Source organism: Suncus etruscus, chromosome 17, assembly GCF_024139225.1.
Source record: "Suncus etruscus isolate mSunEtr1 chromosome 17, mSunEtr1.pri.cur, whole genome shotgun sequence".
In the NCBI taxonomy this organism is placed as follows: Eukaryota; Metazoa; Chordata; class Mammalia; order Eulipotyphla; family Soricidae; genus Suncus; species Suncus etruscus.
In genome coordinates this window covers 38471406-38498117 of record NC_064864.1, presented here as the reverse complement: position 1 = coordinate 38498117, position 26712 = coordinate 38471406, and the positions used below count along the sequence as shown (strand labels likewise).

General features: G+C 38.3%; 1 protein-coding gene across 1 annotated transcript in view; it reads right to left on the bottom strand.

The window, feature by feature from the left end:
* Positions 1 to 26712, bottom strand: part of PLCE1 (phospholipase C epsilon 1) — a 353407-nt gene that overhangs the window by 53322 nt on the left and 273373 nt on the right. The window contains exons 10-19 of the mRNA XM_049790786.1: positions 25792 to 25909; positions 24654 to 24810; positions 21410 to 21532; positions 21190 to 21326; positions 18202 to 18440; positions 15512 to 15573; positions 15265 to 15430; positions 12949 to 13056; positions 11486 to 11602; positions 6593 to 6751 (exon numbers count right to left, since the gene is read on the bottom strand). Of these exons, the coding sequence (XP_049646743.1) occupies positions 6593 to 6751; positions 11486 to 11602; positions 12949 to 13056; positions 15265 to 15430; positions 15512 to 15573; positions 18202 to 18440; positions 21190 to 21326; positions 21410 to 21532; positions 24654 to 24810; positions 25792 to 25909 (1386 nt within the window). The remainder of the gene's footprint in view (positions 1 to 6592; positions 6752 to 11485; positions 11603 to 12948; positions 13057 to 15264; positions 15431 to 15511; positions 15574 to 18201; positions 18441 to 21189; positions 21327 to 21409; positions 21533 to 24653; positions 24811 to 25791; positions 25910 to 26712) is intronic.

Sequence of the window (26712 nt, the reverse complement as noted above, 5' to 3'; positions counted from 1 at the left end):
AACACTTCCAAACAGTTTCTATGAAGCTAACATCACCTGGTACCAAAAGTTGACAGAGATGCTACAAAAGAAGAGAACAACAGGTGTCAATATCCTTGATAAACACAGATGCAAAGATCCTCAACAAAAGTCTAGCAAATAGGATTTGTGGCTCATCAAGAAGAGCATGAACCATGACCAAGTAGAATTCATTCCAGATATTCAAAGATCTTTTAACAAACACAAGTTAGTCAAGATAATACACAATATCAACAAAAGAAAAAATAAAAAGCATATGTTCATATCAATAGATGCAGAGAAAGCATTTGACAGGGTCAACATCTATTCATGATAAAAATTCAACATGATGGGAATTCAGAGAATTTTTCTCAATATAATAAAGACCAATTTACCACAAGCTCATGGAAAATATTACACTCAATGGGGAAAAACTAAAAACCTTTTCTCTAAGATCTGGCACAAGACATGGTTGTCCCCTCTTGCCACTTCTTTACAATATAGTACTAGAAGTACTAACTGCTATGTACTATGGACTATCCATATAGGATAGAAGTGCTATGGGCATCCATATAGGATAGAAGTCAAGTTTCACTGCCGATGACATGATACTGTATCTAGATTATCCTGAAGACTCTACCATAAAGCTTCTAGAATCAATACATTTGTATGGTAAAGTAATATGCTACAAAGTTAAGACTAAAACATCCATGGTGCTTTTATGTACAAATAATGAAAGAGACATTACAAAAAACCAATCCCATTCAAAATTGTGCCTCAGACGATTAATAATTAATAATAGCTTGGAGTAAACTTAACTAATCAGGTAAAAGACCTATACAAAGAAAACTACAAAGCACTGCTTCAAGAAGTAAAAGAGGATACAAGAAAATAGAAACATATCCTGCTCATGGAAGGATTAACATCATTAAAAGGGCAATAATGGGCCAAAGAGATAGAAGAGTGGTAGGGCATTTGCCTTGTAAGCAGCCGATCCAGGACTAATGGTAGTTCAAATCCTGGCATCTATATGGTTCCTCGTGCCTACCAGGAGCAATTTCTGAGTACATAGCCAGGAGTAACCCAGAGCACTGCCAGGTGTACCCCCCCCCCAAAAAAAAAGGGGGGCAATACTTCACAAAGCATTGTATGGATTTAATGCAATCCCTCTATGGATATTCAGGGCATTTTTCAAAAATGTAGATCAAACATTCCTGAAATTCATTTGGAACAATAAATACTCATGAATAGCTAAATAAATCCTTGGGGGGAAAAAAGATGGGAAGCACCACTTTCCTCAACTTTAAATTGTACTATAAAGCAATAACGATTAAAACAGCATGTCAGATCAATGGAATACACTTGAGTATTCTGAATTTGACCCCCATGTATATAACGTGGTATACAATTATACCCTCAGGTATATGATCAGTTATTATTTGATAAAGGGGAAAGATATATAAAGTGGAGCAAGGAATGTCTTTTCAACAAGTGGTGTTGAGAAAACTGGTCAATTAATTAACATGCAGAAAAGTGAACTCAGATCTCTCTTTTAACACTCTGCACAAAGGTCAGATCAAAATTTCAAAACAAAATACTTTAATATTAGGCCTAAAACCATAAGATACATAGAGGAAAACATAGGCAAAACATTCCATGACACTGAGACAAAAGGCATCTGCAAGGAGGAACTACCACTGCCCAAGCATGTGGAAGTAGATATAAACAAATAGGACTATATTAAACTAACAAGATACAAGGGCTACTCTTAGAATGGGAGAAACTATTTAACAAATACCCTTCTGTTAAAGGGCTAATATCTAAGATATATAAGGTACTGGCAGAACTTAAGAAAAACATCTAACCTCATCCAAAAATGGGGAGAAGAAATGAACAGATATTTCCTAAAAAAAAGAAATACAGATGACCACAAGGCACACACACACAAAAATGCTCCACATCACTAATCATTATGGAGATGTAAATCTAAACAACAAAGAGGTATCATCTCACACTACAGAGACTGGCACACATCACAAAGAACAAGAACCACCAATGCTGGTATAGATTTAAGGAGAAAGGGATTCTTATCGTCTGCTGATGGGAATGCTGTCCAGTCCAGCCTTTCTGGAAAACAGTATGGATATTCCTCAACAAACTAGAAATTGAGCTTCCTTATGATCCAGCTATACCACTCCTATGGATATTCCTAGTAACAACACTAACAAAAGGAACACAATACAAAAATACCCTATGTTTATCACAGCACCATTTACAATAGCCAGAATCTGGAAGCAACCCAGCTGTCCATCAACAGATTAGTGGCTAAACTAACTGTGATATATCTACACAAGAAAATACTAAGAAGGGGCCGGAGAGGTGGCACTAGAGGTAAGGTGTCTGCCTTGTAAGTGCTAGCCAAGGAAGTACCGCGGACCGCGGTTCGATCCCCCAGCGTCCCATATAGTCCCCCCAAGCCAGGGGCAATTTCTGAGCGCTTAGCCAGGAGTAACCCCTGAGCATCAAACAGGTGTGCCCAAAACAACAACAACAACAACAAAATAGTAAGAAGCCATTAAGAAAAATAAAGTCGGGCCCGAAGAGATAGCACAGCGGCTTTTGCCTTGCAAGCAGCCGGTCCAGAACCAAAGGTAGTTGGTTCGAATCCCGGTGTCCCATATGGTCCCCCGTGCCTGTCAGGAGCTATTTCTGAGCAGACAGCCAGGTGTAACCCCTGAGCACCGATGGGTGTGGCCCAAAAACAAAAAACAAAAAAAAAAAAAAAAAAGAAAAAGAAAGTCAGGGCCAGAGAGATAGCATGGAAGCAGGGTGTTTGCCTTGCATGCAGAAGGATGGTGGTTCGAATCCCGGCATTCCATATGGTCCCCTGAGCCTGCCAGGAGCGATTTCTGAGCATAGAGCCAGGTGTAACCCCTGAGCGCTGCTGCATGTGACCCAAAAACAAAAAACAAAAAACAAAAAACAAAAAAAAAAAAAAGAAAAAGAAAGTCATGAAATTTGCTTATACATGAATGGACATGGAGAGTATTATGGTATTATGAGGATTAGGAGGGCTAGTCCATGATAGACTGCTTGCCACAAGTAGCCGAAAATGCAGTTAGCATAGAGAAGGGTTTACTATAAAAGGACATGTGTGGCACCCCTTTATTCACAGTAGTGCAAACCATAATGTTAAAAAATAAGAGAGAGGTGAAGAGAAAGAGTTAGAGAAGTAAAATACTTTCTGCAGAGGCAGGCAGGGAGGGAAGAGGGCATCAAAGAGGGTTAGAGAGAAACTGTTGACACTGGTGGGAAATATATATTGGTGAAGGTTGGATGGCGGTAACTCAAACATGAACAACTTTATCTGTGGAGAAAGAAAAATGTAGTTTGAACAACCTTGTAACCATGGTGTTTAAGTAAAATAAAATGCAAAAAAAGGGTTAGGCCTTTTGGGGCCAGAGAGATAGCATGGATGTAAGGCATTTGCCTTGCATGCAGAAGGACAGTGGTTTGAATCCCGGCATCCCAAATGGTCCCCCGAGCCTGCCAGAAGTAACCCCTGAGTGCTGCCAGGTGTGACCCCCCCCAAAAAAAAGATTAGGCCTTTTCTGATTGAAGTCACTCTGACTGACTGGGCTAATTGATTTGCCAATAGGATATTTCATTAGTAAATAATTATATTATTTTGTTTATTTAAATATATTATTATATATAAGATAATTAAATTTAAATATTAAAATTTAAATGTTAAATATATTATTTATACTTATTATATTTTATATATTATTTATATATTATTAGTAAATAACATGCTATATATTATATACAACAAACATGTTCAAAAATGATCCATTGTAAGTATTTAAATATGATAAAAAGTTTAAGATCACCTTAAGAGGAGCTAGAGAGATAGCATAGGAGTTAAAATGCTTGCCTTCAGGCCAGAGAGATAGCATGGAGGTTAGGCGTTTGCCTCGCATGCAGAAGGACGGTGGTTGGAATCCCAGCATTCCATATGGTACCCCCAGCCTGCCAGGAGTGATTTCTGAGTGGAGAGCCAGGAGTAATCCCTAAGCACTGCTGGGTGTGACCCAAAAACCAGAAAAAAAAAAAAAAAAAAAAAAGCTTGCCTTCCTTGCATAGGGCAGAACCCGATTTAATTATGGCACTATATGGTCCCCTGAAAACTGTTGGGAGTGAGCCTCTAGCCAGGTGTAACCCCTGAACACTACTGGTTGTGCCCAATTCATCCTTCCATCTTCCTTGTCCAACCTTTTTCCCCACCCCCCCAAAAAATAAGGAAAAAGAGAGCACAATATAAAAGAGGAACACAATATTTTAAAATTTCTTTAAGGAGTATTTCAGAAAAATAAGTTTAATGACCACAAAAGTAAAGCATTCATGACAATCTTGAGAAACTCTTACTTAGAGAAAACCTGGTCAGTAGAAAGCAGGGTAAATTTGGGAAATCTTTGGTTCTTGTTAGAACAGCAGAGGACAAAAAATTCCAATATGCTTCTCAGAGAAGCAAGAATGTTCTAGAAAGGCAAGAAACATGAAACTTAGAACTGGGAAAGTGGGATAATAAAATGCTTTCAGGATCCAGTGGAAGTATGTGGAACCCCTGAGTTAAACCTCTGACTTGTATGCCCCTTGGGCACTGCTAAGTATAGTCTTGGCCTTCACGAAGCACTACATTTCCTGAACACTGAACCTCACGCCTGCAACAGTGAGCCAATTATTCCTTGGATTGGCCTCAGCCCTTGGGCAACCACACGAAAAAGGCAAAATACATCGACAGAGTGACTTGCAATTCTGACAGGGGTCCTGTATATCATCTTGGTGAAAATTATGTCAGATCAGAGTCTCTGAAGGCTCCTCTAAAGTTGATTATGTAAGGGGTTCCTGATATGTGGCTCAGTGGTAGAGCATTTTCCTTACAGGTATAAGTATGCTTTGTATTGCTCTTCATTGTTGAATGTGATCCTGCTGACAATGCTGTTAGGGTCCCTGGCACCATAATATATGTATGGTGTTTCTCAAACAAAGTGTGCAAACACCTCTCATCTCACCCCACTCCAGACTGTAACAATAGAGGGAAGGGTCAGGAAAAAAAGTAAAGTGAATTATTCAGCATTTATTTATTACAGATAAAAAATAAAGAAAGATGGATGTATTTATAGTTCCAGGGCTCATTTGTGACAAGAGTCAGTGACTAAACCTAATCCTTTTTCCTTATATCACATTATTTATTATTCAGTTTTAAATTCAGGTCCCACTTATGAGTTTTAGAAATTAGAATGCTTAGGAGATGGGATATTGGGTGTTATGGAGGTAGCTCAATAGATACCCAGTGATTGCCTTGCATTTATGAGGCACTAAATTCAATTCCTGGCATCACCAACAAAAGAAACAAAGAACATTTAATGACTATTTCAAATTAACTACTTGACAAGGTCAAACCAGACACTTGACTCATTTGATTTGAAGTTTTTTCTTAATGGCTTAGACAAAAGGTCCACGTTGTAACATACTAGAATTCTGCTGAACACCTTATTTTCTAACAACCTCCCAGCCAAGAATGAAATGGAGCCTGGAGGCAAGGAGGTAATGGAGAGCAATTCAAAGTCAGAGGCTAGGACTAAGTTTCAACTCTGAAAGATCTATGTTGGGGTATCCCCATTCAACTTCCAGGTAATCCTGAAGTTTGTGCAGTGAGTTTTTGTTGATGTTATGTGCACAGTGGTTTCAAGATCTGCAGTGCTCTTCTAAATATGACTAACAGTTATTGGTAGCTAATAGTTGGCAGCAGTTGTTCTGTGAGATCAGTAGGAACAGCCTGGCAGAGAATTGGTGGTGTGGTCTAATTTCTCCCCCAGGAATTCTTGGGTTGAATTTCTTCCTGCACAGGGGGAGTTCCTGGTGCTTGAGGATCTGGTTCTATGACTGAGATAGTTATTTGAGTGTCTTAGGGTTCTTGTATCATGGTGATATACTCTAGCAACTTCCACACTCAGCAAAGCATGAGCTTCCTCTACTAACCTCAGGAGTCTCAAATCTGTGTCAAGTTTATTCCCTAAAGGGGCTCCTTAAAACAGTGAGATTGATACCCCTGAGGCATAGATTTTGTGACCACAGTTAGGCATTCTCTGATGAAGAATTAAGTAAGAGGTAATTCCTGATGGTTTTTTGTTTGTTTGTTTGTTTGGTTGGTTGGTTGATTGGTTGGTTTGGGGCTATACCCAATGAGCTCAGGTTACTTTTGGCTCTGCACTCAGGGATTACTTGCGGCAGTGCTCAGTGGACCAGACCACATGGGATGACAGGGGTTGAATTGGGGTTAACCACATCCAAAGCAAGTGCCCTACCCACTGTACTATCACTCCAAATCAAATGTGAATTCTATATAGGAAATCAATTTCAAAATTTTAGGAGAGTGGATAATAACAAATATATTAATTCCAGGAAACTATCTTCAAAATTTGATTACCTAGCAGATCACCTGAAAAGTTAGCATGAAATACAATTTGTGGTATATATACTGAGCACACAGCATATATACATACGACCTCTTTACTTAAAGGAGAAGTACCTTTTGCTTTAAGATATCCACGGGCGTCTGATGGGCCTTAAGCTTCTTATTTTTAAGAAGCACTTTCTTCCTAAGTTGGTCAGGTGAGGGAAGCATTGGGTCATCTGAGAAATCACTCTCAAACAAGAATTTAGCCACCAACTTCTCCCCAAACACCGTCTAGAGGAATAAAGAAAAAAAATAGATAATCAGTGTTTTTATCTGTACTTGAATTACTCATCTAGATATATAAAACCCAGTTGAATTATTGTAAAAATCCTTGGGAGAGAAATGAGAAAAGAAGTTTTGCCCTCTGTACCTTGGGCCCCCATCTTCAAGTAAGGTAGAGGGTTTAGAAGGACAGGAGGAGGAGACTGGATCTCCAGATGGAAATAAGAAAATTTAAGTCAGCTAGTCACCATTTTTTTTTTAAAGTAAGCTCTATTTTATATGTGAGAAGTCAAAAGTAGGGACAACTTAAAGTAGATAATGAGGCAAAGATGGAAGGTAACAGAGACTATGAAGCCACTTAGTATAAAAGTAGAGTAAAGACATCAGTGAAGGGGCCGGCGAGGTGGCGCTAGAGATAAGGTGTCTGCCTTGCAAGCGCTAGCCAAGGAAGGACCGATGTTCGATCCCCTGGCGTCCCATATGGTGTCTCCAAGCCAGGGGCAATTTATGAGCACTTAGCCAGGAGTAACCCCGGAGCATCAAACTGGTGTGGTCGAAAAACCAAAAAAAAAAAAAAAAAAAAAAGACATCAGTACATCAGTGAAGGTTTTCTGAGCATTGGTTTTCAAAATGAAACATGCATATCTTTAGGATGTGATTGGTGAACTATCTATGGAATAATCCACATGAGTGAGGGTAGTAATTATGGCAAGCTCCTTTCCTATTTACTTTTTTAATTAGAGAAAACAGAGCCAAAGGGCTATTTTGCATATGACATTTTAGGTACCATTTTTGGCAATACATTGTCCCAGAAAACTGTAGGTATGGAAACTGGGGCTCCCATAAACAAAACAGCCCTTTGAATTATGGATCAAATGTTTTTGGTGAGTTATTGATGGAAAGGTTTTTGGAAGGACAGAGAGTTTAAAAAAACAGAAACAGAGGTTTATTATAAGCATTACTGTGCAGATTTAAAATGGAACCTCCCTAGTTGGAAGAAATGAATAAATTTTTGGAGTTGTATTTCCTCTTAAGGTTGAGCCAAAATGATCTGAAATATTTAAACAGACCTATCAAGATGGAAGAAATTGAAATAGTAACCAAAAGTTTTCCCTAAAACAAAAGCCAAGGCACAGATGAATTCACTAGTGAGTTATTTCAAACCTTTGGAGAACCTACTACCAATCCTTTCCAGGCTCTTCCAGAAAAATGAAGAAACAGAAACACTACCAAATAGTTGCTATAAAGCTAACATCACTCCGATACCAACAAACAAACAAACAAACAAACAAACAAAAAACCCATTCACAATTGTGCTTAGAAAATAAAGTATCTGGGCCCAGAGAGATAGCACAGCGGCGTTTGCCTTGTAAGCAGCCGATCCGGACCAAAGGTGGTTGGTTTGAATCCCGGTGTCCCACATGGTCCCCCGTGCCTGCCAGGAGCTATTTCTGAGCAGACAGCCAGGAGTAACCCTTGAGCACCGCCGGGTGTGACCCAAAAGAAAATAAAGTATCTTAGAGTCAACTTATCTTTTTTTTTTTTTTTTGGTTTTTGGGTCACACCTGGCAGCGCTCAAGGGTTACTCCTGGCTCTACACTCAGAAATCATTCTTGGCAGGCTTGGGGGACCATATGGGATGCTGGGGACCAAACACAAATCAGTCGTGTGCAAGGTAAATGTCCTACCCACTGTGCTATATCTCTGACCCCACTTTCCCCAATTTTAAATTGTACTATAAAGCAACAATCATTAAAACAGCATGGTGCCTTGCATGCAGAAGGACTGTGGTTTGAATCCCGGCATCCCATATAGCCCCCGAGCCTGCCAGGAGTGATTTCTGAGCATAGAGCCAGGAGTAACCCCTGAGCACTGCTGGGTGTGACAGAAACAAATAAACCCCAAACCCCCTAAAACAGCATGGTATTGGAATAAAGACAGACCCTCAGATCAATGAAATAAACTTGAATATTCTGATACTGACCCTCAGGTATATGATCAGTTAATCTTTGATGAAGGGGCAAGAAATACAAAGTGGAGCAAGGAAAGTCTCTTCAACAAGTAGTGTTGAGAAAACTGTCTCTTCAACAAGTAGTGTTGAGAAAACTGTTCAACTAACTTGCTAATAACTGAACTCAGACCTACTTAATGCTGTGCACAAAGGTGAAATAAAAATGGATTAAACGACTGATATCATACCTACAACCATATGACACATAGAGAAAAAATATATGGAGAACATTCCATGACGTCAAGCTAATGACATCTTTATGGAAGAAAGAGCACTGGCCAAGGAACTAGAAGCAGAGATAAACCAGATTTCATTAAACTGGGAAGCTTCTGCACCTCAAAGGAAATGTTGAGTAAGATAACAAGACTACCACAGAATGAGAGAAGCTATTCATTCACCTGGTAAGGGATTAATATCATATGGTAAGGGGATAATATCCAAGATATACATGGCACTGGTAGAACTCAGCCAGAAACCAAAAACCAAAACCACACATCTAACACTACCTGAAAATGGGGAGAAGAAATGAGCAGATATTTTTCTCAAAGAAAAAGTACAGATGGCCAAAGGCACATAAAAATATTCCAAATCACTAATCATCAGGGATAAAACAATGAGATATCACCTCACACCACAGAGACTGGCACACATCACAAAGAACAAGAATTACCAGTGTTGGCATGGATACAGGGAGAAAGAGACTCTCATTCACTGCTGGTGAATAGACTGGTCCAGCCTTTCTGGAAAACAATATGGATATTCCTCAACAAACTAGAAATTGAGCTTTTATATGATCCAACAATACCACTTCAATGAACAAAAACCCATTTCTAGGAGGAACAACAACAACAAAATACCATGCAGAAAAGCCCTCTGCATTCTTATATTCATTGCAGAACTATTAACACTAGCCTGAGTCTGGAAACAATCCAAGTGCCTGAGAACAGATGAGTGGCTAAAGAAACTGTGGTATATCTACACAATGGAATAATATGCAGCTGTTAGAAAAAATATAAAGTCATGAAATTTTCTTATACGTGGATAGATATGGGGAATATTATGCTGAGTGAAATGAGTCAGAGGGAGAGGGATAGACATAAAGTGATCTCACTCATTTGTGGAACATATTTAAGAAAGAGATGTTATGGTAATAATATCCAGAGAAAATAAAGGTCAGGGGGATCAGTCCATGGCAAGAAGCCTGCCACAAAGAGTATGGAGTGCAGTTAGGGTAGAAAAGGGTCTACTATGATCACGAGAGTTGGAACAAATCACTCTACAATAATTAGATGCTGAAAAGAGATAAGGTGATAGGCATGATTCCCCATCATTAACAATATTGCAAACCACAGTGTCAAAAAGGAAAAAAAAGGAAGAGAGAGAAAGGGGAGAGATAGAGAAGGAGAGAGAGAAGTAAAATATTTGCCACAGAGGCAGGAGGGAGGTGGGGGCAGGTGGGAGGTTATCTTGGGACACTGGTGGTAGGAAAAGTGGACTGGTGAAGATTGATGTACATTGTATGACTGAAACTCAATCATGAATGATTTTATAACATGGTGCTTAAAAACAAACAAAATAAAGTGCCCTCCAAAGACATTATATGTCTTTAGCTCAACTAGAAATAACTTGTAAACATAGTTTTTAAGTAAGTAAAATATTATTTTTTGGGGGGGTCATATCCTGCGGTGCTCAGGGGTTACTCCTGGCTCTACACTCAGAAATTGCTCCTGGCAGGCTCAGGGGACCATTTGGGATGCCAGGATTTGAACCACTGTCCTTCTGTATGCAAGACAAATGCCTTACCTCCATGCTATCTCTCCGGCCCCCTTCTTTTTTAAATAAAATATTTTTATTTGTTACCTCATTCATTTATTCCCTTTCACCTATTTTTCAGTTTATAACTAAGTATCACATATGTTATTATGTTATATGTATAAGATGTTCATACATAAGTGAAGAAATGCACAATAGAATTACATACTTAATATTTTACTGATAGTTTATAAGCTCAAATGTGCTTAGAGACTCATTCCAATACTGATAAAAAATAAAAATTAAGAAGTGAATCATTTTGTGGGATAGTATTTTGGGGTATTTCTTCCAGCTGTGCTTCTCCCTCCCAAGAACAGCCACATTTCTATAAACATTCCCATCATTGAGGAAGAAAGAAGTAAATGGAACAATGTACTTCTTTGTCTAGTTGTTATTAACTATGTCTGAATTCTAATTCTTTTGTATATGGGGCATACAGAAATTTCTCACAGCAACTTTGCTTTCAGTCTGAGCTCTTTGCCAACTTGTGGATCAGAAAATGTCACTTTTTTTTTTTTTTCGGTTTTTTGGGCCACACCCGGCGGTGCTCAGGGGTTACTCCTGGCTGTCTGAGAAAATGTCACTTATTTACTTTGAAGTACTTTGGCATTTTCACATGTAATTGAGATATAATTTATTGGTATCAGAATTGAAGTAACAGAGTAGTGGAGAGTTTATCATGCCTTTTCTCCTAAAGCTTCCTGGAAAGTTTTAGGAAAACACAGAATAATGCTAATATCATTTCAGCTGAAAAGACCAGTTGAGAGTAAGCACAAGCCCTCAGAGTACTTCCATGTCTCAGGTCTGAGGGACCCTAATTATAGTTACTTCACAGTGGAAGCCCAATTGTAGAAATCAAAATCAAAAGCTGTTGTAAGACAAAAGCAAAGATACTACCCTATTCTTTGCTAAATGCTTACCTTAAAAATTTCTGCCATTTTTCGTTGCTGAGGCAATGAACAGTGGTTCTCAATTGATATGATGATCGGCAAGTCAGAGTTGATGAAGGCACTTCGATCAATAGCTTCAACCACTTCCTGTGAGAATCAAAACAGCTCTGACAGAAGACAAGGTACTTAAGCAAAGAAAGCATCTAAATATTCCACATAGGACTATGGTTAAAGGCATTTTTTAGTCTCTTAAATATATCTTCAAATTAAGCAGAAAGATACGTTTCATTTCATAAAGCCAAAGCTTTTCATTTTGAGTTTCATTTATTACAAAAAATAGCCATTATCAGACTTATTTATATAAATGTATATACTCATAGATAGCCAAATGGAGAAAGAGCTAACTGTCTTCTTTTATCTGGAGTAAAGTAGATATAAAAGATACTTTTGTAGTTGTATATAGAAAAATTATACAGAGGGGTCTGGAGTTTGGCTTGAATGTGGCTGACCAACCCCTAGCATATCGTCCCCTGAGTCCTCCAGGAGTGATTTCTCTCCCCCTTTTTTTTCTTTATAACCCAACTACAAACATGTTTGTAATCATGGTGCTTAAATAAAGATACAATTAAAACACACACACAAGCAAACACACACATACAAAAGAATACTGCATCAGAATCTAGAGTGATAGCACAGTGCGTAGGGCACTTCCTGGCATTTAGCCTACCAGATTTATCCGCCAGCATTCCATATAGTTTTCCTCATATTGCCAGGAGTAATTCCTAAGCACAGAGACAGGATCAAGCCCAGATTCACCAGGTGTGCCACCCATCAAAAAAAAAAAAAAACCTGAATAAAATAAGATTATGTCCTTGTTTTCAAATAGTTTATAATCTTAGAGATCACTCCTGGTAGGATTGGGGGACTTTAGTGTCTAATACAAAACAAGCATTTTACCTACTGTACTATTTCTCTGGTGTCTGTAATTTTAATTATTAACTCATCTTTTAATACCTGCCATCAGCAGAATACCCATGTCAATGACCTTTATTTCCTATAGCAAGGGACTAACCTAAATGTTTTATAGATTACTTCTGATGTAAGAATTGCAACAATATTATGTGATAACTGAGCTAAACCAATTTAGACTCAGTGAGACTATATTGAAAGCTGTAGATCAATTCTCAGAATATTCATGCACATCCTATACTACATGACAATTTCAGAAAGTCTTTAGATTCAGGATCAAAATTTAGAATTGAAAGTATAATTTGGGTGGGGCGAAGGGAGACTTGGGACATTGGTGATGGGAATGTTGCACTGGTGATGGGTGGTGTTCTTTACATGACTGAAACCCAAACACAATCATGTATGTAATTAAGGTGTTTAAATAAATTAAAAAAAAAAAGAAAGTATAATTTGGTCAAATCACTGATTTACATGCAAATGAAAATAGTGGCTTTGATTTAAAGATAACCCTGAAGCTTGCTTACCTTGAAGGGAATTTTTGTGGTTAGTGTGTGTCCATGATAAATAATAGGCATCCCGTCATCTCCATCCCAGCAGTCCAATTCTATGCTTCTACAGCCTTGCAGGAGGACCTGTATGATCAATGGATAAATCCAACACATATATGAGAAAATGGAGATAAAATTACAGGTAAAAACAGGGCTTTTTCTTACTTTCTGTATTCTTCATAGAGTACTCTAAGGAGGGCTGAGGGAGAACAGAGATAAGAAATAAAGTGAACAGTATCACTACCCTAAGGTTGACCAGCCTCTGAGTACTGTTGTGGGGTGGAGGACTCTTTGGGATTTAGTCAAAAACTGTGACAAACTCTATTTAGGGTGTTTTTTAAAATTTTGTTTTGTTTTTGCCATACTCTACTGTGCTCAGGGGTTACTTCTGTCTCTATTCTCTATTCTCAGAAATTGCTCCTAGTGGAGCTCATATAGGGAGACCATATAGAGTGCAGGAAAACCAACTGGGGTTGGCTTTGTGTAAGCCAAGTGCCTTATTCATCCTATTATCTTTCCTACCCAAAATGTACTATTATGAACTAAAAACAAAACAAAAGAAAACAAAACATTTCTCCTTTTAGAGCTATGTTTTGTTTTGTGAGTTCAGTTAGAGAAATAACCACACTGACAACTATCATGACAAAGGTAGTGAGCGAGAGAAATAGAATTCCTGTCTTGAATACAGGCAGGAGTTGGGGGAGGAGGGAGAAGGGGAGCATTGGTGGTGGGAATGATGCACTGGTGAAGTGGTGTGTGTTCTTTTTTGTAACTGAAACCCATCGATAAACATGTTTGTAATCCTGGTGCTTAAATAAAGATATTAATTAAAAAAACCAAACCAAACCAAACCAAAACAACAACAAAACAACACTGAAGTGAAAAAAGGGAAGTTAAGTAGGAGTTAATCAAGGTCCATTAGTTCCTATTCATTTTCACTGGAGAAACACAGATAGATAGACACAAACACACACTTAATTTCTTCCTCCAAGAACAATGAATCTCACTGTTGAGATCTACGGGCAGAAAGCTTCCCAGTCCCACAAGCAGAGCTGACACTGTGACTGTCAGGATGGAGGATGGCGCCAGGCTCCTCCATGAGACCTGGCAGGGATGCTACAGTGCCTTGCTTCCAGCTGACTTGGGGTCCCTGGATATGCTGCTATGTGGTCACCAAGCTTCCCACCACACCCAGCACCACTACACCCTGATGCACAAATAAGGCATCCTGAGTCCAGAAAAAACAATGAATCTCAAACTTCCTTTACGGTGGAGTTCTCTGTGTAAATGGACTCTATAAAGGAGGGAGATTTCATTGAGAGGGGATAATTATGATCCTGTTATACTGAATCAGAAGAATCAGTATCAGGGGCTAAGGCCCCTGGACAGTCTCCTGTTTCTAAAACAACTACTCTAAGTATACAATTCATTCCTTCAGTTTAAGAATTTAACGTGTGTGTGTGTGTGTGTGTGTGTGTGTGTGTGTGTGTGTGTGTGTGTGTGTGCGCGCGCGCGCGTGCCTGTGCATGCGTGTATACTAGCTAAGCTTTGGGAGAGAAATTTTGCCCATAATTTGAGGAAGATCTGGATAAATTCAAAGGAAAGGGAATATCATATTTTCTGGGTTTGCATATGCACTGATATCTTCCTATAGGGCAGCATATACCAGGAATTTGTGGAAAATTTAAGGGAGAGGCAACTGACTGAGAGCTGGATCGTTAGGTCAAAAGGATGTGCTTTTTTTAGTCTAGATAACGTACTAGTTTCAAAGACATTCTCATGAATTAGAGTGTATAAGAACAGTACTTATAATCCATATAATTTTTAAAGGTCAGTTACTATAAAGATGAACTGACTGGTTAATAGAAGCAAAACAAAACAAATGGTATTTTGGGAATAACTTTGTAGTAAGACAAATTTTCTACTATGCTTTCCCACTACAATGTATTGATTTATTTAGCATTGAGGAAACTGATTAGATAATTTTTCTCGTGGGAAAAATCTAATTTTAGTTGGAGTAGGTCAAACTCACTAGGATCTTAAAATTATGAGTCTAAAATTAGTACTTCCCCTTACTAAAATAAAGGTTAAATATAGATAAGTGAGAATTAAAGAAAACAAAAGAAATAAAGAAAACAACTATACTAATAGGCTATCTCCCCACACACACCATTCCTCCTCTTTCACAGAGAATAGTTTACAAATTCTTCAAAGGAACCTTGGTCAGATTCGCAGGACTTTGGGGTTATGTACATGAAATATTAATGAAAACCACAGTGGGAATCTTAGTACCTGGCTGTAGAGTTCTACTGATGATTCTCCTTTCAGCTGATGGCCTGTGAGGTAGGTATTGTGTGAAGATTCAATGTAATAATAGGAGAGGGGTAGCTGTAATTCTTTCATGTTCTCCTGTGACTCATCATTTTTTGAGGCAAAATTATCTTTATCCATCAGAAACCTAGATGAAACAATTTTTCTTAAGGTTTCATGGGAAAAACCTAAGCTCTATGTGATAGAGAAGAACTATTTTAAAGAATACCTTGCAAATCCTTCAAAGGACATTAGGCCCTGTTGACACATGCTAACACTTGGCTCAAACTTCTGTAAAAGATACAAAAAAGAATGTTATTTAGATCAAGGAAACTAATTGGGGAGGAAACTAAGCACATCATTTTTCTAGCTGTTGTTTTACATCAGGAAACATCTAAATCAAATATTTGAACTAATTTAGTTATGTAGTGGTAAGATGTAGTTTTTTTTAGCCAAAAGAAAAAACATTTATTTTAAGTGAGTTTATTATACACAGCATGTTTATTTAAGAGAAAATAGAGAGCAAGGGGAAATAATAAGGCTGATTTATTGAAAAATAAACAATTTATCTGGGTGAAAATAGGAATAATTAAAGGAACTCCCACAAAGTTGGCAGGACAGATGAAATCATCTACACAGAACACTCAGCACAGGGACTATTGAGCACTCAATCAGATCAAGATAATAATCTTACATTTGTAGTATTTCCATTGGATTAAATCCAATTGCTGAACTGCTAATCCATAGATTCACCATCAGTTTACAAGGGAGATTAAAGTCTAGGCTAATCTGTTGCATGTGACACAGTCACAATCAATGATCTTCCCTTTATCTCTTTATGCCAGTCCTGCTATACCTCCCACTTCTCCTTCCAGCATCATTCCTTTCTTGTCTGGGTTACTATGAAAGCTTCCTTCTCAGTCTCTCTTTGGGAGTCCCCTCCTGCAGCTCTCTCTCTCTCTCTCTCTCTCTCTCTCTCTCTCTCTCTCTCTCCCTCTCTCTTCCCTCTCTCTCCCCTCTCTCTCTCCCCTCTCATCTCTTCTCTCTCTCTCCCCTCTCACTCCCCCTCTCTTCTCTCTCCCCTCTCCCCTCTCCCCTCTCTCTCTCTCTCTCTCTCTCTCTCTCTCTCTCTCTCTCTCTCTCTCTCTCTCTCCCTCTCTCTCTCTTTCTCTCTCTCTCTCTCTGTTTTTGGGTCACACCCAGAAGCGCTCAGGGGTAACTCCTGACTCTATTCTCAGAAATCGCTCCTGGCAGGCTCAGGGGACCATATGGAATGCTGGGATTCGAACCACTGTCCTTCTGCATGCAAGGCAAACACCTTACCTCCATGCTTTCTCTCCGCCCCCCCCCCCCTTTTTGACAACACTTGGTGGCGCTCAGGGGTTAGGGGTTACTCCTGGCTCTGTGCTCAGAAATCGCACCTGGCAGGCTCGGGATACCATATAGAAAGAATTCCAGGAATCAAACCCAAGCCTGTCCTGGGCCGGCTGCATGCAAGGCAAATGCCTTACCGCTGTGCTATCTCTCAGGCCCCACTCTTTTTTTTTTAATATAATATTTATTTTAATCATAATGGCTTACATATCATTGATGATAATATTTTAGGTACATATTAACATAAAAACAGGGGAGTTCCCATCACCGAATTGTTCTCCCTCCACCTCCGTTCCCGTCCTACCTCCCATATCCTCCTCCCTCACCCCCTGGGCTGCTATCAGGCCCCACTCTTTTTTGTTTGTTTGTTTTTTGTTTTTGGGCCACACCCGGAGGTGCTCAGGGGTTACTCCTGGCTGTCTGCTCAGAAATAGCTCCTGGCAGGCACGGGGGACCATATGGGACACCGGGATTCGAACCAACCACCTTTGGTCCTGGATTGGCTGCTTGCAAGGCAAATGCCACTGTGCTATTTCTCCGGGCCCAGGCCCCACTCTTAACTCTCTAATGTGGTCAAAGGAACTCTTAAAACAGATATCAAATCCTGTTACACCTTTCTTCACAAATTTCCAATATATTCCTATTTCCCATGGACAAATGTCAAACATTTTATGACCTAAAATGCCTAAACGCCTTTAAATATTGGTTTGAAATTGTGCCTATTATCGTTCTCTGGCTTATGAGGTTTCTTTGCTCATCAAAAACTGGAGCTTGCTTCTGCCTTCATCCTTGAACTTGGAGCTCCCTGTCAGGAGGGCTCTTTCCTCAGACCTTCGTTCACCTCGCTTATTCATTTAGGGCTTCATCAGTGCTCCTCCTCTCAAGGGCTGAATGTATTCCCCGTAGCCTTCCTGCATTATTTCATTTCCTTACTAAGATCCATTTTGTTTTCAGAGCCTGCTATAAGCAGAAATTCTAATCTTTTGGTGGAGGGTCTACTGTCTGCCTCACCTAATAGAATGTAAGTTGCTTTGAAGCAAAAACTTAAATCATTTTTACACTCTCTATTCCCATGTTGTAGACCAAAAAGGGGGGGAAGGCTAGAAAGTTAGACTTCTATTGAATGTGCAGTAACAAGAAATCTTGATGCCTTATAATTATTACTAAATCAGGGGAGGTTTGGTTCATGTTAAATGTACATTAAATAAAAAAATAAAAAAAAAAAACAGGGGCCGGAGAGATAGCATGGAGGTAAGGCGTTTGCCTTTCATGCAGGAGGTCATCGGTTCAAATCCCAGCGTCCCATATGGTCCCCCGTGCATGCCAGGAGCAATTTCTGAGCCTGGAGCCAGGAATAACCCCTGAACACTGCTGGGTATGACCCAAAAACCAAAAAAAAAAAAAAAAAACACCTGTATTTGCTATTTATAAATGCCTATATTTATGTCCAGAATGACAACTTTGACAAAAAATAAATAATAATGCTTTACAGAACATAGAGTAGTTAGAACTTTGCATGTACAGACACACATAATTGACACAGACCTGGATGATGCTGAGGATCTCATCATAAGAGCAATGTTCTCCTTGACAATTCACAAGAAAGTCATTAAGTTGTAGAATGCCAACTCCAAAGATGCCTAGTGATGTGCTTTCGACCCCAGTGCCATTTGTCACAATACTTGCAGCAGCAATGGCATCAGATATCTGTCTCTGGTTGTCTGACAGCTGCTGTTTACTCTTGATGAACAAGCCCAAATCTGAGACATTTCTGGTCAATAAATCTGAAATAGAACATGCACATGCTAGCTAGTGTTTTTCACAAAGTTAATTTAGATAATAATGTTGTAGTGGAATTTGTAAATTGGAGTAATTCTTCTCTAATCTGTCTAAACAATCCATCAAACTTAGTGTTTATTATTGGCATCACATAGTGAAGGGGAAGCTGTAATAAAAGATGAAACTATGAATGAATAAAAGAAGCTAGGAGAACTCTAGAACAATTATGATGATAATTTGGACTATGATCTATAGTTTGGAATAAATAGACTGAATGCACATTCAGTTGAGACCTGAGCTATACTTGGAATTTCATTTTTGAGGATAACTGTCCTATTTATTTTTTTCTGGGCCACACACGGTGATGCTCAGGGGTTAGTCCTGACTATGCCCTCAGAAATTACTGTGGCTTGGGAACCATATGGGATGCCAGGGATTGAACCACGGTTCAACCCAGGTCAGCCGCATGCAAGGCAAACACCCTACCACTTCGCCACCGTTCCAGCCCCAACTGTCCTATTTTTATATTTGAAAAAATTAGATGAGCCCTTAAAATCACAGTATTTTTGTGAACAACCATGCTGGAGAACAAGAAGGTGAAAGCTGAACAACATGTAAGGGACACATGCTGATAGAAAATGTGGTGTTGAAAATTTGTATTATGAAATCCAAACATTAACAGTATTGTACATTATGTTGCCTGAAAAATATGCTAATAACCACTTAAAACATGTGTATGATGGTTTCTGTATGTTTTTTTTTTAACTAATTTGGGTAAATACCAAAGAGTGTAATTGTAGGATTCTGTAGAAAGCGCATGTTTATTTTATGAGAAGTTGCCAAATTCTTTTCTTCCAGTTGCACCAAATTTGCATAAACTTTGCAAGACTTTGATTTGAATTTTTGGCACTTTGAAAAATGGTCTGGCAGTTTCTAACAGAGTTAAAACTAGGCTTACTATAAGGATACAACAATTGTGTTTTGTGATATTTACTCAAATGAGCTAATAACTTTCATATTAACAAAAACATTGTACAAATATTTAGAGCAACTTAATAATTGCTAAATTTGAAGTAACCAAGATGTCCTTCAGCAAGTGAATGGATAAAAAAGCTGTGCCACACCAGACAATGATATATTATTCAACACCAAAAAAGAAATGAACTATTAAGCCAGGAAATGACACTGAGAATCTTAAATAGGTGTTGCTACATAAGACAAGTCATATATCCACTCTAATTCCCTCTATATGACACTATGGCAAAGGTATATCAAATGGAAAAGGTAGAAATATCAATGATTTCCAGAAGTCTTGAGGGAGGTGAGAGAAAAGAAAAGGTGATGCATAGGATAATTGAGAACAGTGGAACTATTCTCTATGATATTGTTATGGTGGACACATGTCACTATATATTTGCCAAAATCCATTGAATAAAAAACACAAAGTCAACTCTAAAATAAACACTTAACTTTGGTTAATAATAATAAATATTGGCTCAACTGTAACAAATACACCCAACTAATGCAATAGGGGAAAATATGTGTGTGGTGGGGTATACAAAGGAATACTTTGTACTTTCTGTTTATTTTTCTGTAAATATAAAATTGCTTTAAAAATAAAGTCTATCGGGGCCGGGCGGTGGCGCTAAAGGTAAGGTGCCTGCCTTGCCTGCGCTAGCCTTGGACGGACCGCGGTTCGATCCCCCGGTGTCCCATATGGTCCCCCAAGCCAGGAGCAACTTCTGAGCACATAGCCAGGAGTAACCCCTGAGCGTTACCGGGTGTGGCCCAAAAACCAAAAAAAAAAAAAAAAGTCTATCAATTTTTTTAAAGTGATAAAACTTAACTAATCCATAGTTATGCACATCTTTTTTTGTTTTTGATTCTGGTTTTGGAACACACCTCGCAGTATTCGGGTGTTACTCCTGGCTCTGCACTCAGGAATTACTCCTGGAAGGCACTGGGGACCATGTGGGATGCTGGAGATGAAATACAAATCAGCTGCACGTAAGGCAAGTGCATTACTGTCTGTATCATTGCTCCAGTACCAATTATGCACATCTTATAACAAACTGAACAAGGGTAATGTTCTTAGCTTAAGTAAAGTTTTAAATAATTTTAATTTTTAAATAATTAAAGAACAATGGTGCGTTTTTTTTCTTTCTTTTTTTTTTTTTTTGTATGCATAGTTTCTAGCAAAAATAGAAGAGTCAAAAACAGGTGACTAAAAAATGCTTGGGTGGTGAATAATGGTAGTGATAGTGAGAGAGCTTAAAGAACTAAATATATAACTAAATGTTATACATTAGGAAGAACTAAAGAACTAAATAAAGAACTAAATGTTATACATTAGGAAGAACATCAGGATAAGAGTCAGCTGAAGTCTCTTCAGATTCTCCTTGTCAAGGATAAACAAATTTCATGTTAGGGGTGAGTCCCTTTGTCAGGGGGCAGATAAAAATCTGATAGTTCTCAATTGGAATTTATAATTAATTACATACACCAATAGCATTGGGAAAGGGAAGTGTTCTTGTATGTTAGAACAACAGAAGATTTCTACAGGTAAATATATTGAAATACATGATAGTACTTCCTGATGTTGATGAATTTTCTGTCCTAAATGTCAATAATAATCCCAAGACACCTGGACATAATTCTCTAAGTTTTTCACCATATTCCAACGAACAAGCTGAGAGTCTTTATGATATTCAGAGAGAAAAGGTCTCAAAGGAAAATATTAGCTGTTGCACAGACCGAGGTCAGGTTGGAGATCACTGGTATTTTCATCAATTGTAAGGTTGGTGTAGAGTGGGGTTGACTCGGGGCTGGCTCGGTTGCAGGGCACAGCATAGAGGTCAAACAGATCTTTCAGGTCCTTGCGGCTTCTTACACTGGCGTGAGATAAAACCATCTGAATTTAGTAGTGTTATAAAAATGTCAGAGTGAAAAAGGTTAAGAAGAAAGCATACTGTACCTGAATGATTTGAACAGTTCAACAAATTCAACAAAACTCATATTGCTGTCTGAAACCATGAAGCTCTGAAAGCCCTTCATTCCTCCTTTGATCCGCCCATGCCAGCTGCTACTGCTCCAAGCACTGCAACAAAGACAGGCCTTAATAGGCAAGCCTGTTGGCCGCTTTTGCCCTTCCGCCCCAACAAAAGTTCTCTGATTAGCAATATGAATAAAAAGATGTGATGAAAATCATTTAAGGTTAAGGCTATATTCCAGACTGTTTTTTTTAATTTTCTCCAAATGAATCTGTGTTGTCTCAGTACATAGATACACAAATCCAAGTCATTTTGTGTTGACAACCTATTAATGGGGGCACCAAGCTAAGGTTAATATTTTCTGATAATCATTATAGTCATTTGAAATTACAGATCATTGGGTTTTTAAAGCCAAAATACCAGTTCAGAGTTTCCAAAAAAAGTTATTTAAAAAAAAAGAGCCTCAGATTAGTTATAAAATATAGATGATTGTGCAATATTCTTTTCTACATTTTTCAGTATGTAAACAGATTTAAGATGAAAGTCTTGAACATATTAATACTTTCTTTTTAAACCAGTTCTTTGATGAAAACAGTAAAGGGCTTTTAGTACTAATGGAAAACTATGAGTCACAAAATGCTAAGAATGGAAAAAACACCAACTCTGCATAGGATTATATTTGCACCAGTGAAGTCTTTATCTATTAGATATTTAAAAATATCAATTAATCTGATTAAAAACTCAATCTAGTTATTTCACAATATTTATTTTGGTTCTTATAGACTCCCTGATTGGCAATAGTATGAAAAAATTTGGCTATATTTTTTTATATTAATTAATTAATTAATTAATTTAGGTTTTTGCGTCACACTGGCAGTGCTCAGGGGCCAATCCTGGCTCTATGCTCAGAAATCGCTCCTGGCAAGCTCCGGGAAACATATGGGATGCGGGGATTCGAACCACCGTCCTTCTGCATGCAAGGCAAATGCCCTATCTCCATACCCTCTCTCCGGCCCCCTGGCTATAATTTTTAGTAAATTAATTGAACAGTATAATTTTAAATTTAATAATATTTTAAACTACTGAGATATTTATTTATATGTCTAAATGTTTAAGAGAAAGTTATAATGAGTAATCAATTTGCCCTCCATTCTGATGTGTTTATTCATGTAAAATTATTTTGTGTTGACATCTGAAAGTCACCTTTGTTAATGAAGGAGTATTACAGAAGACTGGACTTAAAGATTTTTGTGTAAGCATAGGTTGTTGATTCCCAATAGGGTGTTTCGAACCACGGTCCTTCTGCATGCAAGGCAAATGCTCTACCTCTCCCATGCTATCTCTCTGGCCCTGAAACAGAACTTTTTTGTCTTCTAGTTACAGCTTTAGCTGTTATCTGAAGTCTTTTTTTTCCTGTTTTTTTATTTTTTATTTTTTTTTATTTTTTGGGTCACACCCAGCAGCGCTCAGGGGTTACTCCTGGCTCTATGCTCAGAAATCGCTCCTGGCAGGCTTGGGTGACCATATGGGATGCCGGGATTTGAACCACCATCCTTCTGCGTCTAAGGAAAACACCTTACTGCTGTGCTATCTTTCCAGCCCCATCTGAAGTCATTTATCCACTGTTTCTTCTACACAGGCTCAATATTGGTTCTCCTTGAAATGCATTTAGTCTTTTTTTATTCTTAAACTTGTCTTTTCTTTCTGCTTTAAAATATTTGGTAGTGCCTACCAAATATTTTTTTTCTCCAGAAGGAGCTTTAATGGGGTACCACAGCACCCCATTAAAGCTCCTTCTGGAGAGAAAAAAATATTTGGTAGGCACTGATCCCTCAACTCCTCTGGTGAGGTCTTGCATCTGACATTTGAATTTTTTTAATTTCAAGGGTAAAAGATTTAGTTTCTTGTTCCATTTTTTCCTGCTGAAGAATGACTGGAATAAAGGGAACGGGAAAATGCAAGTTATCTGGCTATCTTATTTACCCAGGATGAAGCATAATATGTAAATATAAAAAAAAATAATCCTTATTATTTTTAACTTTATTTTGCTACAAACCTACGTTTAGAAAAAAAATTGGCAAAAATGTCCAATAATCCATTTCAGAAATCTGAAATTATTGATTATGTTCATTACATACACTATAAAATAAATCTTGCCTTTGAAAAGTGATTTATTAAGGGTTGCCACACTTAGTGAGAGTAAAAGGAGGTTGGGGGCGGGGGAGAGAGAGAAAAAGAAGAAAAAGAACATTTCCTAAGCCACTATCCGCATAGACCACTTCCTTCCCCCACTCCTTTTTGGAATTTTGGTGAGAGTGCTGTCACATTCTCGTGTCTTTGGAAAGCATTCATTTTAATATTGTTTATTCAGAAAGGTAAATATTTCAAGTTTGTAATTTGTATGGCACTTATGAAATACTTTACTATGAAATCATTTAAAATTTATTTTCTCTTCTAAGTCTATGTCTTATCTATGAGAATAGTATTAAATTATTTACTTATTAGCAAAGGCTCCAATAACTTACATTAATCTTAGTTTATTCTTCACTTAAAATAGTATATACAGTATGACTCTTTGAGAGAAAATGATAAAATATTCTACAAGTGCACTATTTAGTACAATAGCCACCAGCCACCTGAGTCTATAAGGCACTCTGAATAATGCTAATGTAAGCAGGAAGTAGGATTTTTGTTTGTTTGATTTGGGGAGCTACACCTACCTGTGCTCAGGGTTTATCCTGCCTCTGCACTCAGGGATCACTCCTGGCAGGCTTGGGGGACCATATGGGGCACCAGGGACTAAACCTGGTTGGGTGTGTGAAAGGCCATTGCCCTACACTCAGTTCTATAAACATATATATGTATATGTATATAGTGTGTGTATATATAGTATGTATATATGTCCCCTGATATTTAAATTTTATTTAAAAAAATCCAAACTTTATTTAGGTTTGGATTGAAATAGTCACTATATTAGACAGTGCAATTTTAGAGAAGTATACTATGGTTTTGTTACTGACTTTTGAAAGATTGATCTCTCCAATACTTAGAAGCAGTTATAGTAATATGGGAAGGAAGACTACAAAAATCAGTAAGATTAGAAGTTTTCAACACTTCACATTTCCAGTTTTCAATGTGACTATTAAAACTGGAGAGCCTTTTCACAGAGGCCTTCCGCACAATCAGAATGATAAGGATCCTGCTGTTTTTATCATGTTAAGGCCCCACCTGGATGTACTCTTGTTTGAAGAAGATAACACAGGAGAGGACACTGGCCTGATGGGAGATGATGTTCCAGTAGCCATGTTAGGGGAGCCAGCCGTGGTCAAAGAGTGTGCTCGTCTGGAAGGGAGAGGGTTTGGAGGGGCAGTGATGGTATTTGCCTCTGTGAGAGTGAAAGACAGAAAAGATACAATGACTTCAGTCGTGCTTAACTTCAGAAATCAAAACAAACCAAAATGGTTTCTAAATGCCTGAGCCTATAAGGGACTAAAGAGATTTCTATATAAGACACATTATTGGATTACTGGGCTAAATTTGGTGGGTTCTCAACCCTGATGGTATATCAGAATCATCTGGAGATGACTATTGTTTTATATAAAATACTAAAGTTTTTCAAAATTTCTGTCAAACTATTTCTGAATATGGGGTATAACCAGAACATCCAGATATTTTATTCAAAGCTCTACTGTTTATGCTACTGTTGAGAATCACTGGCTTAATTCAACAAATTGTCTCTAGTAGAGTTAATATTCTCCACCAAAAATGGCAAGTTCATTAATGGGAATTTTATTTTAAGTATACTTCTTTAAATTTTTGAAATTCTATCTTCCAGTTAAAAATAAAGGTCAAAAAATATTTTTTTTGTCACACCCGGCAGTGCTCAGGGGTTACTCCTCACTCTATTCTTCAGAAATTACTCCTGACAGGCTCAGGGGACCATATGGGATGCCGGGATTCAAACCACCGTCCTTCTGCATGCAAGGCAAATATGCCCTACCTCCATGTTCTCTCTTCAGCCCCCAAAGGTCAGAATTTTTAGCAAGATAAAGAGTATTATTAAGAATGCCTACAATCCTAGAGGCTGGAGAGATAGCATGGAGGTAAGGCGTTTGCCTGTCATGCAGAAGGACAGTGGTTTGAATCCCGGCATCCCATATGGTCCCCCATGTCTGCCAGGGGCGATTCCTGAGCATAGAGCCAGGAGTGACTCCTAAGCGCTGCGGGTATGACTCAAAAACAACAACAACAACAACAACAACAACAACAAAAAACCAAGAATGCCTACAATCCTTAAAAATCCTAACTTAAAACCAAATACATGCTCTAATACACACGCTTTCTCTCATGGGAATATATGCTTTACCAAATTCTTCTTGTTCATTATTGTCTTGTGGATCAGAACCACTCCTGCTTCGACACTCTTTCTGCATTTTTGCTTTTCTGGTGGTCATCTCATCATCAGTTGCTTCTCCACTCTCACCCTGGGAACACAGAAACTCACATAATTTCTCTTTCTGCATTTTTCTCCCATCATTACTTTAGCTTCGGTTGGTGTCTACCTTAATAGACAACTATTAAGGAAATATATTATGGTAAGAATATATAACTATATAATAATAACATATTATCTAATACATATTAAATATACACATATTTTCTAATTGGGTAAAAAGCATTTGTCATTTTACACAGTATATTTAGTGTACAGCAGTGTCAACCAATAGTTATTTGGTGTCCTGAACTCTAGAACTTTTTCATCTTGAAAAATGGAGATTCTTTTGGACCAGAGAAATAGTACAGTGGGTACAGTATAGTGGTCACATGCAAGCATATGACCAACTCAGGTTTGATTCCAGGCATCCTATATAGTCCCTGAAGCCTTTTTTTAATAAACAAACAAACAAACAAGCATATTATTTATTGGTTGACTGATGGATTGATTGGTTTTTGGGCCACACCCAGCAGTGCTCAGGGTTCTACATTCTCCTGGTTCTGCATTCAGAAATCGTGCCTGGCAGGCTAGGGGACCATATGGGATGCTGTGAATATAATCGGGTCCCTCCCAGGTTGGCCGCATGCAAGGCAAATGCCTTACCACAGTGCTATCTCTCTAGCTCAGTGCCTGGAGCCTTGACAGAAGTCATTCCTACTACAGACCAAGGAGTAAGGCCTGACCACTGAGTGTGGTCCAAGAAAAACAAAATAAAACAACCAAGCAAACATTTTTTGTATTCACTGAACAATTGTTTTTTGTTTTGTTTTGAGCCACACCCGGTGATGCTCA